The 16318-nt window shown below is 37.7% G+C and overlaps 1 protein-coding gene across 12 annotated transcripts in view; it reads left to right on the plus strand.

The window, feature by feature from the left end:
• Nucleotides 1–16318, plus strand: part of LOC105034089 (DNA topoisomerase 3-alpha) — a 115468-nt gene that overhangs the window by 85890 nt on the left and 13260 nt on the right. For 7 of the 12 annotated variants that reach the window (XM_073253672.1, XM_073253666.1, XM_073253669.1 and 4 more), the window contains 3 exons: nt 4707–4785; nt 4918–4989; nt 11361–11465. In XM_073253672.1, coding sequence (XP_073109773.1) covers nt 4707–4785; nt 4918–4989; nt 11361–11465 — 256 coding nt within the window. Of the gene's footprint in view, nt 1–4706; nt 4786–4917; nt 4990–11360; nt 11466–16318 lie in introns of those variants that run through there. The other 5 variants (XR_012139630.1, XR_002163567.3, XM_073253670.1 and 2 more) reach the window with 3 other exon arrangements.

Below are 16318 nucleotides of genomic sequence, written 5' to 3' on the forward strand. Positions count from 1 at the left end.
GTGCATGGTATGACAGATAGTTTTGACTTGGGTTACCTAACTTGCTCTCCTCATGTCTCTTTTGAATTGGAATGTTTAATACCAATTCATACTGTTATTTGCTCCAATTTGAATGAAGGAGTCATCTCTATCTTTGGAGAAGTGGATAGATTTGCTTGATTTTTGGGTTGCTTTATGAGTCCTACTAAATCTTAACCATCCACATCCTTCGCCGAAGACCAAGTCGATGGATGGGGAGAATGAGGGACTTCAACATGAGGAGGATCTGCAAGAGATTTTCGTGATCTACTGTTCTTAGTGAAATGAGAGAGTGCAGGAGTTTTAGAAGACCATAGTAGCACTGCTTAGTTATGGGAAGTTGAAAGGCAGGGTAGAGAAAACCAAAATATTTGATGACCAGAGCCAACAATGCTTATTAGAAAAAGAAACACATGAACACACTGACCAAGATGAAGGCATTTAGCAAGGTTTGAAATCCCAGTTCCAGATCATGTATTGGTCTGTGTCCATGTTGGTGCATTATTGGGATGATAACATATCTACACCTGGGATTGCTTGGTGTCTTGTAGTTCATTGGGATGCCAATCTTTTTTATCTTCTTATTATTCTTTTTAATGGTTGTTTAGAGGCATTTTATGGTTTCTTTATGTCATAATTTTGGGTCCATGGTTGGCTTTATGGTCCAGGTACTAGTAATAGTTTGGCATCAAATTGGTATTGAGTTATAATGCCAATTTTCTAAGCACATTCTCCCTATTTCTTTCTCCCGTCTCTTGTTAATGTTGTTTCTTGTATTTAAAGGATGTATTGGCACAGGGCCTCTCTTCAGGCCTTCAGCCCTGGGGCTGATCAACCTGGATGACCCGTTTTTATAGGTCCTGGGGTCTCAGATGAGCCCCAAGACCTGGCATATAAGCAGTCTGATCAGGATGGCTGGATATGGATCAGGAAATATTAGGTTGTCAATCCTTGGCCCTTAATATGTTAGTGCATTATGAGGAAGAAATATAATATATTTTGTGAAGAATTTAGATTATCAATATATTAATAATACAATTCAAGAATAATGAACTTTGTTTCTAACCGTGCCAGAATCTAGAGAATGAGCTTTACTGATCACATAATGTGTTTACTGTTAGATGTGTGCCCTACATGCCAGATTAGCTGACACATTCCTGTACAAATGTAAGGGCAAATTTGTAATTTTGACTATAAATAATAAAAGGGTTATTCTACTATCACATTGTGTACATTGTGTCTGTGATACATTCTTTGAGTTAGTAGGAATGCTAATTCATATTTTCAAGAGTTGAAAATTTAAGGCATGAATTTACATAACTAACTCATAAACAGCTCCTGACCATGGATCATCACGAGAATGGTGATCGATCCGGAAGGTTGGTGTACGATCGCTTCCTTAGGGTAGATGTGTCTTGAGTCTACGGTGTGGAGACACCGAGCGAGAGTACAGGCATTCGTTGAGAACGAGAGTACTGAGCATGACCACCTCGAGCAGTCATAAGGAAGTCTACCTTCTCGTCGATGACTAGCTCGATGCTGCAGCTGTGTGTCTAGTTCTTTGACCTGAGGTGCATTGACAGTTCACCTTGAGTGTGTTATAGTTTGACTACACCATAACTCGGTCTCCTAGCCATTCGGAATCCTGAGGTGTATGTTGGCTGTAGCATATTCATTGTAGGAATCAGATTGCACCAAGATAGGATCTATCAACCTCGGTAAATGAGAGGAGTGGTCCTATGATGATCGAAAGATCGAGTCCTTAAGCCCATGGCCATGGCAGAGTGAAATAATGGAAAAAAGTTTTCCATTGGGGTTTTACATCGGACTCGGATCGATCGATTGATTCATATACTGCTAGGTGTCACTGGTGGATTTTGGGATCAATTAGAATGATCTTGATGATCGATCATTCTAAATTGTCTGAATCAAAAGAGTTCTGGTCTATCGAAAGGAGTTTCGATGATGTCGATGATGAGATCACGACATGTCTCATTACCATACGGAAATGAACCTAACTGGGTCACACAGACAAGAGTTAGGGTCGGATGTCATCAATTGAGCTAGCCCAGTTCGATTGATTTGGATTAGATTCAATTAGGTTCAAGAAAATCGTGCTAGCACACGATTGAGCTTAACTTCTCCTCGTGCAATCTTTTTCATCTCGACTGAGCCAAATGTGATTTGACTCACCTAGAGAACCTTGAGAAGGTTTCTCTCAGTCTGACTGGAGCTAGTCCAGCTCAGAAAAGTCGTCTTAATTCATGAGATGAATTTAAGACAACACCTGTCAATTTCTATCATCTGCCATTTTCGTTTTAGAACATCGGTCAAATGTTGACTTATGGATCTTGAACTGAAGGCCACTTGGCAAGAGGTCATTGGAGAGTTTTTGTGGAGTGTCCACCTGCTAAATTAGGTCTCAAAGTGGGTGCCAAGATCAGATTGGGCGTGCGCCCCAAGTGGATAAGGATAGAGTCCCATGAGATGAGGACTCTATGCCTTGATCGACTCAAACTGTTGGGCGCCAATCTCACTGTGTTTATCCAGTGTTGGCGCCAACAGTAGGAGGGTTTGGTGGGGTTCTTATCTGATATGATTAGATGACATCACTGCACCAATCAGAATTTTTTCAGAATTAATTGAAATTTTCTGATTGGTCGAATGATGTGGCACTGCATGGCGCAGCAGGGTCTATTTAAACCCTGTCTGCGCCTAGGGTTATGAGTCTCTGCTCAATACCTAGCAAAAGCCTGATATCTCTCGACTTCTCCACGTCCCCTCTGGTCCTCTCTCTCCCCTCTTCACGTCCAAGAAGTTGGGCGTCCATCTGGTGCTTGTCCAAGACGTGGTTGTTCCCTGATCAGAAGGCTGCAGGGATTTGTCGAGAAGCTGCTGCTCCAGTTTCAGAAGATCTTCCAGATCAGATCCAGATATGGGTTTTGGAGCAGAGATTCGCAAGGAGAAGACGATCCAGATCCTGCTCGAATGGATACCGGTAGAGGCTAGGCGACTGCGTGGCTATTTTTGAACCTCGGGCATTGCTGCGATCATCTACAGGGTAATCTAGTTACCCTAGAGGTATTTTTCTAATCCTCAAGTTTTAGATTTAATTTTAGATTAAATATCAGATAATAAGAATCAGATCTAATAGACCTTAGATCTGAAATAAAGTAGGATAATTTTTTTTAAAAATATTCCGCCCCAGATCTCATTAGATCTGGAAGATCCTACAAGGAAAAATGCGGTTTTTCTTTTATTTACATCTTGCAATGGCAAAAGCACAACATGTGCATCAATGTTGGCTGTGCCGGCACGGGGCTTGTACCAGTTGTTGGCAACACTATTCAGTATGCCTCTGTGCCATTTCGTGTCGGGCTCGAACCGATGCAACAGAGAGCAAAGAAGAGGGAGAACCGGAGAGAGGAAAAGAGAGAGAGAGAGGTGGGAGGGAAGGAGAGGGAGAGGGTGGGGAGGTTGGCGGTGCCTCCCCGTCGGAGGGCTGTGGAGGCTCCCAAATGATCGGTGGAGCAGGGAAGAGGGAGAACTAGAGAGAGGAAAAGAGTGAGAGGGGACGGAGGGAGATGATATGATGACTTATGCAGTTCTTAACATGATGATTCTATGTGTTCCAACCCACAATAATCCCGAGTTCATTGAGGATATCAGAAAAGATATGAAACTGATCTAGATCAATCAAGCTTGGTAACATAGTTGTTATATCAAAGTTTGCGGATTCGGTACTGGAACTTGTGCCGATTGTTGGCCGGTATGGTATGGTACCATACCGTACCGGACATAAAAAATCAAAAAAATTCCATCCAACAGCACAAAAAAAAAAATGAAAATTGGACCGAACCGGCTCCAAACTGTACCAAACCGACTGGTTCTGACCGATATCGGACCGAACTCAGGCTATTTTTCGAAAATCTGACCTAAACCGGACCGATTCTCCACCGGTATGGTACGGTATGGAGTGTACTGGCCAGTTCGGGCCGATACGGAATATCATGAGTTATATGAGTTGCCATATCGTACCGAACCGGATGGTATGATACGTACCATACCATATTATTTTGCTACTGGCATATGGTATGGGGGGTTGTACCAACACTCAGTGTGCTGAACCAGCACTTATAGCAAGCATACTAGCGGTACGGGTCCTAGTACCAAGGCACCTTGGTTAGTATAGTTAAATTTGACCTCAATGCTTAAAATTCGAGTAACCATGTAATGATTTATTAGTTGTAGACTATAAAATTGTGACATTCTAATCTGAACTATACATTACTGGGCTGGGTTATTATAATAGTTTGGTCAATAAGACTGGTTGGGACTAGAGCTATGAAATTGTTAGCTATTTTGGAGTCAACATGGGGGATGTCCTAAACTACCATTTGGCCTGAAGCTATGAAAAGTGTGATCAACAATGATTTTTGTGATAGTAGTGTTAATATGGAATGTCTTACTGCTTGTGCTGCAATGCATGGCATTGCCTTTTCCTCTCCAAGATCAGTGGTTATTAAAAATAGAGCATATTTTAACATTGGCTTTCAGATTCATTAGTAATGAAAATTTGAGCAGCTTCTAACTTGTCTAGCTACTTCGTGATTTCCCAGTTTCTGCATTTTCTGTAAGTCTTCAAATAATTTCTGTTTGCCATATTAATTACTGGCATAACTTTACAGTGTAGGAATGTGGTTTGGCTTCCTGGCTCTATATCAGAAGCAGCTGTAAGTAGCCAAGTTTGCCCCACTTGTGCTCCAGGTCATTCTATCATCAAAGTGTACAATATATATTTTTTTTTCCCCTCTGAACTATGCCACATAAAGATTTAGCCCAGATGTTCTTTTTTCTAGCTGTTTATTTTATATTAATAAAATGCTATTTCACCTATAGGTCCTGTTTTTTTGATTCAATTTAAGTTTCGTCGACTGGAGATACCACCAAACTATGATGTTGATCATTTAGGTGAGTGCAGTTCTTTTTTTTTTTTTTTTTTGAATAAAAAAACTTTCAGTGAGAATCAGTACTCTTTCATGATAACAGTAATCAAGCTCATCATTGTATTTGTACGTTGTCCAGGCTTCATCGAACAAAGAAATGCATCATTCTTGATTATTATCCATTTATTCTGTATAACACTCCATCTTTGAATATCATACAAAACAAAGCACAAAATCTATTTAAATGCTCTTGGTGCATTTTGAAGGTCTCCTATTATGCACTTATCTATTGTCTCTATTCACATTTCATTCCACTCCAATTCTGGTCAAAATATACCAGCACTGTTGAGTGTATCATATTTATACATAAATAACCTTGTGATAAGTTACTAGACATTAGCCATGTTTACTAGTAAATAATATGAGCAACTATTGATTTAAACCATATGTTTTCTTTGTAATCATGTATCAAAACATTCAGCATTCTGAAAATGTTACATATGGTTGGATTACTTGACATTATTGTCTATCACTACAGTTTGGAAGCTAATGCAAACAAAGTTATAAGGTCTAGTTCCACTATTAAGAAAATAATGAAAATAAATTAATTGAGTGATGGAAAAATGACCTTGTTCTAGTGACCACCCCGCCACCCCCCCCCCCCCCACCACCAAAAAAAAAACCTAGTAGAAGCATGTTACAAAGTGTTGATGCTTATATGAAAATGACTATAATCACAAAGACATTTGGTTTAAAGTTGGTTTGTGTACTTTTTAAAGAAAATCAAAAACAAGGATACAATTTGATAGCAAAATGAAGGATATCATGTGATATAGGAGCGTCCAAGGAGTTTGCTTAATTAGTTAATTTGAGTATCCAAGGAGTTTGCTTAATTAGCTACTTTTAATTTGTTCTTTTGATTAGTTTAGTTTATGGTCAGTGATTATCTCTCTAGTTATGTTTAGTTATGTGACTAGCTTGTGACTTTTAATGCGTTTTGATGGCTAAGATTAGATACGGTTATTTATCATCAGGGGCTGGGATTAGAGAGCTATTGTAACCCTAATATGAATAATCTTTTAGACTCAAATTAAGCAGCCATCTTATTTTTGTTTCAAAAGTTAATGGTTCACAAATCCTAAAATCCATTGTTCTTGTTGCTGTTTCAATCTTGCTGAATCGTAGCCCCTATTTTGCTGCCTATTTGCTGTTTTTTACTTCCAGCACTACTATCAAAGCAAAAATATCCTAAGGTTGCATTAGGGTTTTATTTATCAACTATGGTTGGACGTGGTAGAGGCCGTGGAAGGGGGAAATCAAGCTCAGCAAACAGAATTGACTGAGATGCAGCAATATGATTGAAGATTTATCATGGACTGTACAAGCTTTGTAGTGGCAGGAACATGTGGGAGATCGTATGGAGAATCTGGAAGGTGACCATGATTCCTTAGACATATTAGAAGGAGGTCTTGAGGATGAAACTGGTGATGAAAAAGATGAGAACTCTTTTCATGATGCTGCACCTGTAAGTCATGCGGTATGAGGTGGATTGGAATATTTGTTAGTACATGCCCTTGATTTAAATAGTGATGGAATCAAGATCGAAGTTGCTGATTTTCTGGGAAAGATGCATGCAAAACAGAAGAAGATTATTTAGATTTGGAAACTAACCTAAAGAATTATTTTAAATGGAAACCAATGGTAGAAAATAAGGAGGTATTGTTTTTTAAAGCTTCAATTGATGGGCACTGCAATTCAATGCTGGAAGAGAGTTGAAGAGCAACATGCAAGACAATGCGAGTCAAATATCTTCACTTGGGAACACATGAAGGTGAAGATGCGGAAGCAATTTTTGCTGGCTGATTGTGCAATGGAATTATATAAGAAATTTCATTTAAGCATAGTAATATGTTAATAGAATAATATAATTTAGAGTTCAATAACCTTTCTATTAGGGTTGGTTTAAATGAGACTAATGAACAATGACTTCCCACTACCTTGTTGGTTTGAATCAATCTATTAGAGATGAGATGGGAGTGGTTCATTTATTTAATCTAGAAGATGCTCGACAATATGCTTTAATGGCTAAAAAATGAGTGCTAAGTTACGGTACAAAAATGCAAATGTATGGTAGGGCCGGTGGTAGCTTACAAAGTAATACTAATGCTATTTTAGGTTCTCAAAATGATCAAACAACCAAATAGAGTGATTATGAGGTTCTCACAGCCATGATTTTAAGTCTCGACCGGAGGGGGGCATCCCTACCATCCTGTCTTATTCCTATGAGAAAATGAGACAGATGAGGTCGGGATTTTAAAACCCATGTGGGGAGAGAAGAAGAAAGAGAAAAGAAACAAAGGAAAGAAAGATAAAGAAAAGGAAGAAGTGAAAGGAAAGAAGAATAAGAAGAAAAGGAAAGAAAGAAAGGAAGGGAGAAGAAAAAGAAAGAAAGGAAAGAGGGAAGAAAGGAAAGAGAAAGAAGAAAAGGGAAAAAGGAAATTAAAGAGGGGATAAGCAAAGAAAGAAAAAGGAACAAAAAGATGGTAGAAGAAAAAACAAAGGAGGAAAAGAAAGAAGAAATAGAAGGAACGAATGGAAGAAAGGAAAGAAGGGAACCATCTGGTTCAGGCTAGTTCAGAGCGGTTTGGATGGGTTTTCGAAAAAAAAGGCTGAATCCACCCATTCCCGCACCGATTTGATTCGATATGGGGTGAACTGGGTGGTTCAGCATGCCGTGGATATGGTTGACTAGTTGGCTGGTTTGAGAGTATTTTCTAAAATTGATTCGAAAAGTGTGTTATCCCCAAATTAGATTGAGTGGTGATGAATGGAAGACTGCATTCAAAACACCCGATGTGCTTTTCTAGTGGTTAGTGATATCGTTCGGCCTTTCTAATGCATTGAGCATATTTATGAGGGTTATGATTGAGGTACTAAAACCTTTCTTGAAATCCTTTATCATTTTTTTATTTGATGATATTTTAAATTATAGTCAAACTAAAGAAGAGCATTTGATTGAGTTGTGCCAGTTTTAGAGGTGCTCCATAGGAAGAAGCTGTTTATAACTTGAAAAAATGCTCTTTATTGGGGCAACAAAATTATATTTCTAGGATTTATTGTTTTAGCAAATAGATTGAGACCAGACTCTAATAAAGTATATGCCATTACGAAGTGGACATTTTTTAATCAATTAAAGAAATTCGAAATTGTCATGGGTTAGCCTTGTTTTATGGGAGGTTCATAAAGAATTTCAGCTTTATTATGTGTCCTATAAATGAAGCTTGAAGGAGAACAATTTTGAGTGGTCAAATTCTACACAAAGAGCCGTTGAATAGATCAGAACTTTTATGACCAAAGCACCAGCGATTGCATTGCCAAATTTTGAGAAGTTGTTTGTTGTGGAGTCGGATGCATCGTATATGGGAATTGGGCTGTTCTTAGCCTAATGGAAGGCTAGCGGAATTTTTCATTTAGAAGTTATCTGATTCCAAATGATGGTATTCTACCTTTGACTTCGAGTTTTATGCTTTGGTGCGGGCTTCATCATTGGTAGCATTCCTTGGCTTATCAGGAGTTTGTGGTTTATTTGGATCATTAGGCATTATGGTATTTTAATTCTAAGAAGAAGCTTATTGAACATCATGCAAGGTGTTCTTTCCTTGATGAGTTCAGTTTTTCAGTGAAATGCAAAACTAGGGAGTCGAATATAGTGGCAGATGCATTGAGCAGATGATCTCTACTTCTAATCATGATGGGTATACAAATTACAGGCTTTGAAGAGATGAAACATCAATATATAACTGATTCATATTTCTTCCAGATTATAGATGAATTATAGGAGCCTAAAAATTCAGAAAAATTGCCATATAGGTTGCATGATGGTTATTTGTTCAAGGGCAATTGTTGTGCATTCCAAAGGAGTCTTTATGTGAGTAGATAATTAGAGAACTTTATGGTGATGGCTTGGGAGGATATGTTGGCAGAGATAAGACATTGGCGATGGTGGTTGATCATTATTATTGACCAAAAATGTATAAAGATGTGAATGGATTTGTGCAAAGGTGTTTAGCATGCCAATTTGGCAATGGAAAATCTCAAAATGCAGGTTGTACACTCTTTTATTGGAACTAAAAGCCCCATGGATTCATTTAGGCATGGATATTTCTTTGGGCTTCTAAAGACTGCAAAGGAAATGACTCCATTTTTGTTGTGGTGGACAGAGATTCAAAAATGGCACACTTTATTCCATGATCTAAAACTGCTAATGCTACACATGTTGCCAATTTCTTTTCAGAGAGGAGGTAAGGCTACACTGTTTTCCAAATTCGATTGTGTTTTGATAGGGATGTCAGGTTTGTGGGACACTTTCTGGCAATCTTTGTGGAGGAAACTTGGGACTCGGTTAAAGTGTTCAAGAATGTGCCATCCACAAACAGATGGTCAAACAGAAGCAATTAGTCAGAATTTAGGTAACCTGTTGAGCTGTCTTATTGGAAATAATGTGAAGATTTGGGACTAAGGTTTGCCGACTCAGAACTAGTTCCCGTGCTAGTTGGCCGGCGATACGGGTTGGTGCGCTCTGTACTGAATTGTATTGGACCCGGATCGATACGGAAGTGAAAGTTAGGAAGAGGGAGAATCGAAGAGGTGGGGAGAGAGGGAAAGAAAGGGAGGTTGGCATAGACATCGGCGTTGGCCATCGAAGAGCCGCGGATGCCCTCGGAGGGCCACTGACGCCTTTGGAGCTCCACCCTCTCTCGGAGGAGATGAGGGTAGAGAGAGACAGAGAGAGGGAGGGGAGAAAAGGAAGGAGGGGAAGGCAGTGGGAGGCCGCTGAGGCCCCTGGTCGGTAGAAATAACCCCCATGGTTTCTGTGGGGTCGAAACACGTGTGAAGTGCCCTCGTTTGTGGAATTTTTTTTAGGGGATTTATGGTGAAGTCGGCAATTGTTTGTCGGGTTCACTTAAATGTATTTGGCAAACCAATTACTGCCTTCACCATTAAATCCGTCCAAAAAAAATTTTAAAGATCATGATTTCATGATCGAAACAGGGGTTTCTTGCCCCTGTTCAGCTGCATGGAGGGAGAGGGCCCTCCGAGGGCCTCCATGGATTTTTGGCTGTCGGTATGATTCGGCACACCTCGAACCAGGCGGTTCAGGATGGTTCAACATTCCATGCTTGGGACTTTGTTATACTCTGAGTTGAATTTGCTTATAACAATTCAGATAACAGAACCATAAAGAAGGCACATTTTGAAGTAGCATTTGTGCTTAAACCACAACATGTGCTTAATTTAGTGCTGTTGCCACAAAAAGTTTTAGTGATGATGGAGAGGCTTTTGCAGAATATATTCGGCTGATCCACGAGGAAATAAGAGTAGCCTTAAAGCCAGCAATGAAGCTTATGCTGCTACTACTAATCAACATCGATGGGTCAAGAACTTTGAAGGGGGTGATTTGGTACTTATACTCCTGAGGCGAGAAAGGTTTCCAAAAAGAACTTACTAAAAGCTTAAATCAAGGAAATTTGACTCATGTAAAGTGTTGAAGAAAATTTGTTCAAATGCTTATGTGATAGAGCTGTCATTCAATTTACAAATCAGCCGATCTTTAATGTTTCCAATTTTGGGATTTGATGGGGAAATGGCTACAACTGTTAATTAGGTTCTTCAGCTACCAACAATGCAATGAGAAGTTACTGAAGGCATTTTGGATGTCCAGGAAGTGAGGTCAAGGAGAGGCAACCAATATAGATGATTTTTGGTGAAAATGGTTGGGTAAGCCAGCTACTAAACATACCTGGATTACAGAAAATGAGTTGAAGAAGGTTGATTTGGACATATATGCTGAAGCTGTCAAAATTTTTTTATTAGAGTCAAATTCTTTTTTCCAACCCAGGGAGATTGATGCAGGAGCATCTTAGGAGTTTCCTTAATTAGCTATTTTTAATTTGTTCTTTTGATTTAGTTTCGTTTATGATCAATAATTATGTCTTTAGTTATATTAGATAATAATGTGACTAGCATGTGACTATTAATGAGTTTCGATGGCTAAGATTAGATGGGGTTATTTATTATCAAGGGCTGTGATTGGAGAGCTGTTGCAACCCTAGTATTAATAGTCAACCCTAGTATTGATAGTCTTTAGACTCAATTTAAGCAGTTGCTTTATTCTTGTTTTAGAAGTTAGTGGTTTACAAATCCTAAAATCCATTGTTCTTGTTCCTGTTTCAATCTTGCTGAATTTTCCCCTTTGTTTTGCTGTTATTTACTGTTTTTTACTTCCAGCACTATGTCACCATGTTTCATTTGGATTTTGGACTATAAGATACAAGTACCAAACATTGGCGTAAATCTGATTTAATAATCTTCTTATGTGCTATTCTTGAAATCAAGGTTCGCTGTACCGGTACCGGACGGCGTGCCGATCCCAGACCGATACGATACTGGTACCGTACCGTACCGACATATGGTACGCCTGGGCATACCGGTCCGATACTGGTACACAATATTTTTTTCGATTTTTATTTTTTTGGATTTTCGAAGTTAATAATTGATAAATACAACTTCAATATGGCATTATATTGCATATTATTGACATATTTGGGATCAATTTGGAGTTAGATTGCGGTACAAAGACTCTTAATAGCCATATGTTGCAATCGAATCAGTTTCATGCAGAAGAAAATGGGTTTGGAAGATTCAGAACACATCATAAAGCCCTCAACCATTTAACTTGATTAAAATTAGGGTGGTAAAACACCTGAACTCTCTCCTATTTGACTTATTTATGAAAAGCCTTGCTCCAATTGTGATCCTATATGATATCGCATATAACAGTTTAAACTTCCAGCATCACAACATTATGCAACCAGAAGTTATTCAATTTTATGATTTCACCATAAGAATTTCTTCATTAACTCTGAGACATATATACCACTACTAGCATCACAAGATTTATGATATTGATACAACCAGATATTATTCAATTTTATGATGCCATTTTGAGTTACTAATTGGAATATTAGATATCGCCCATGCTTCTTTTATAATCATAAATGCTGAGTGTTGTGTGATTATAATATTGAGATTTTTATTTTAAAATCTTGTTGAGGCCTCTAAACTATCTGTTACAACTGCGATTAATTGTTGTGAAAACGAATACTTAAAACGGTACGAATGCACAGGGTTAAATGAGCAAGGAGTCATGGTACCAAACAGGGAGAAGGGTAATGGTAAATGTTTAGTAATTGTTGGGACGGGGAACCTCTATTACTAGCTATCAGAGGTTCAAAATTTTCTTTCAGGTTCCTCTCAAGTTCTCAGAATGCTTCCCTAGGCATTTCCATCTGTTTGGTGATGAAAAATCAAATCAAATTCATCTTACGAGTTGGATTCCGATGAACTAATACATGGTACAAGCTTTACAATCTCGGTACCGGATCTTATACCGACACCATTCTATTATAATACCGATATATATTTCAATTTGGTACAAAACAACATACCAAATATTGGTATAATATGAAATAACATATCAATATGATATAATACATCATATCGGATACTACAAGACAGATGGAATAACAGATATGATAGAGAGAGAGAGAGATGTGCTTGAGGTTTCATTTTATTTCAGATACCAAGAAAATAACATAAGATCCTCATCAAACTGAGCCACCTTCCCCCCCTTTTCCATGGACGGTACGGTTTGATTCACCCCGAACCGGTCCAGAACCGAGCCGTACCACCCGGTTCCGGGCGGTATGGGCCCGAACTGCACCGAACCGCCCGGTTCAGTGCGGTTCGGAGTCTTTTTCCGAAAAAAAGGCCCGAATCGGACCGGTAAGGGACCGGTCCAGCTCGGTACGCCCCGTATCGGATGGTTCGGTCCGGTACGGCGAACCATGCTTGAAATAGAGGAATTACAAGTTGCTTTGTTTAGTTAGATACTTCCGCAATTTCAAATTCAAATAGAGCTAAGGAGTAGAGTAGCGGAACCCTAGACCAGACTCAAGTTGGAAAAATATCAAGAAAGATTAACTGTTGGTAGTGTTTTTCTTAATTCAGGATTTTATTTAGGTGCTCGGTCATGGAAGGATTTTAGGGCCCTTTGGATTTCATGTGCTTTAAGCTTTACAAATATCTTAAATCCTGGGTGGTGGAGTGCTTCAGTTGTGAAATGTTGCAACAAGCACTAGGTCTCTTACAGAAATACTGTTTACTAATCCTGTTAGTTGCTAAAACAAAAACAATTAATGTCTTTTAGTTTGAAATTGTATCTAAATTATATTTTATAATATCTCTTCCCTTTTGGAATCATGTATATTTGGAACTGAATGAATGTGTTGAAAATTGAATGGGTGTACTGTATTGCCTTCAAAACCATACCTTCACTCTCATATAAAATGGCGTGGTTTATAGGCGTGGAACAATATCCACTTCCTAAACAAGAACGACTTCCATTTAACATATTCTGTTTGTTATACTCCTACTTAATATTTCCTAAGAGCTTGCAACCAATGAAAGGCCACTGATCTGAAGTGTCCGTTGTCCTTTGCGTATGCTAGATAGCTGGTTTGTGGTTGGTTTGCTTGTATCATGTGACTAATTAAATACAGAGACCCTATGGACCATGTGAGGCTTCAACTCCTCGAGGAGTTGTCTCATGGACATGACTTCATTGCCTAGCTTCTTCCTTATTTACCACTTGCTTTTTTATATATTTTTATGCTAACTTAGTTTAGATAAATCCTAAATTACCTTGATAAGATCTATTTCTAAAACTCTTTTGAGTATTTTGAAAGCAAGAGTTATATATACTAATTGTAGCCTATAGCATCTGATTTGTTTCTCTTGATTGCTTTGCCTACAAACATGAATATGTATGACTGTGGAATTTACAATTTTATGTGAGAATATATAAAGCCATTTTTATAAACTCATTGTATTTTATGTTTCTAGATAATAGATGAGAAAAATATACAAAATATGTTTTCTTGGAAAAGTATAATGAAATGCGTAAATCCTAACATTGCATTCCAGTGATGTATTGTTAAGCTTTCTAAAATATGGTAAGGTGCCACCTTTTCTTTCTTTTTCTTTCTTTTTAATTAGAAATAACTTCAAAAGTTCAAATACATTTTGGTTTATTACATTATTTGCTTATAATAACTATCATTTATATATACAAGGGTTATAAGCCTAATATAACTACTTAAAATTGTGCGGATAACAATTAGTAATGCTTGTTAGCGTTGCAAATATTCTCGAATATGATTTTAATAACCGGACTTCAATAGTCCATATGCATACTGTATTGGAATATTAGGCAACTGGTACATTGTATGCCTTCCCATATCAATACTATGTACTACTTAGGTTCTTGTCCGAGTATTAGTGCCATGGAATACTGCACTGCCCCATACCATCCGATATGGGATGTACCATACCATACCAATCTCATACCAGTATGTTGTCTCGGAGCATACCGATACTACTGTATTGTACCAAACCGCGTACCAACATTATAGCAGGATTTTATCGGTATGGGGTCCGGTACTGGGATGGTGAACCTTGATTAGTGCCTTTACTTGAAAACTTATTTTTGATAATCCATTATCTATATATAAGAGCCTTAGCTTGGAAACTACATTGCGAGTCTACCATACTTCAAATTTTCCTAAGGTTAATAAAATGACGATTTCTCAATTTTAAAATAAAACTATACATGTTATTGGTCTACTTATATTTATTATCAAACTTATTATGAGATTTGATAATTGATGTTCTGTTCCCTTGACATATATAATCATAGACAATAATGTGATATCGATCACTAGTGCATTAGTGAAGAAAATGATTGTTGGGTCATGCCTAATACAAAAATATGTCTGTCCATTTTGATATTAATATTATCATTTGTGAATGATAATTTTGCTTAACTATCCTATCTTATCAGGACCCTTGAATTTAGACTAAAGTACCTACGCCCTACACTTAAACATGGATATTGGCAAGACAGTTGGACATGGCTCCTTAAGAAGAAATTCTTATATTTTGAAAAGATCTGACGTCCGGACACTAACCGACACTGGATGCATGAACCCAAGTCCATGTAACATAGTAATTATCATTGTAGAAATGTATTTTAGAACCTTTTCAAGTGGCCATGTACTTGTTTATTTTGTAGAGATGTGCATGACTATTAATGATTTAGAGAATATTCTTGTGTGGGAGTCTCTTAAACTGATGATATAAACTTGATAGTGTACAAATATGTTTCATTGATTTGTATGCAGAAGATAGTCTTAATATCTTACATAAACTTAAAAGTAAAAGTTGACAACCATGAGTTTAAATTTAAACGTTACTAAAAAGATGTTTGATTTAGTAAGGGAGATTGCTCTTTTTTGGGTTAGGGTTTAAGAAGTGAGTGCAATTTTGAGATTTTGGAAAGATTTCAAAGTGGGTGGATTCTAGGTTTTTGAATCAAGATATTGCTTCTTGGCCTTTTTAAGATGCATGTTGACATAGCACTAGAAGTGAAAAAGACAGCAAAGATACAGCAAAATTGGGGCTACAATTCAACATGATTGAAACAGGAACTAGAACAATGGATTTTAGGGTTTATAAACTACTAACTTCCAAGACAAGAATAAGATGGTTGGTTAATTTGATTCTAAATGACTATTTATACTAGTGTTACGGTAGCTCTCTAATCCCAGCCCTTGATAATAAATAACCCCATCTAATGTTAACGATCCAAACTCATTAAAAGTCACATGCCAGTCACGTGATTACTTAATATAACTAGAAACAATTATTGACTGTAAACTAAACTAATCAAAGCAACATATTGAAAGTAGCTAATTAAGCTAATTCCGTGGATGCTTTTGCATCAATCTCCTTGTGCTGGAAAAAAAAAAAAAGAATTCGACTTCGATAAAAAAAAAAAAGAACTTTGATAACTTCAGCATATATGTCCGGATGAACCTTCTTCAACTCATCTTCTGCAATCTAGGTACTTTCACTGGCTGCTTATCTAACCATTTCACCAAAAATTGTCTATATTTGTTGCCTCTCCTTGACGTCACTTCCTTGATATCCAACATGTCTTCAACAACATCTGGTTGCATTGTTGGTAGCTGATGAACCTGAACTGCTGTTGTAGCCACGTCCCCATCAAATCCCTTAAAACAATATAGATTAGAAACATTAAAGAATGGGCTGATTTGTAAATTGGATAACAGCTTTATCAAATAAGCATTTGAACTGATTTTCCTCACCATATTACATGGGCTGAATTTCCTTGATTCAAGTTTGTGACAAGTGCTTTTTGGAAATCTTTCTTT

The sequence above is a fragment of the Elaeis guineensis genome, chromosome 3 (genome assembly GCF_000442705.2).
Source record: "Elaeis guineensis isolate ETL-2024a chromosome 3, EG11, whole genome shotgun sequence".
Taxonomy (NCBI): Eukaryota; Viridiplantae; Streptophyta; class Magnoliopsida; order Arecales; family Arecaceae; genus Elaeis; species Elaeis guineensis.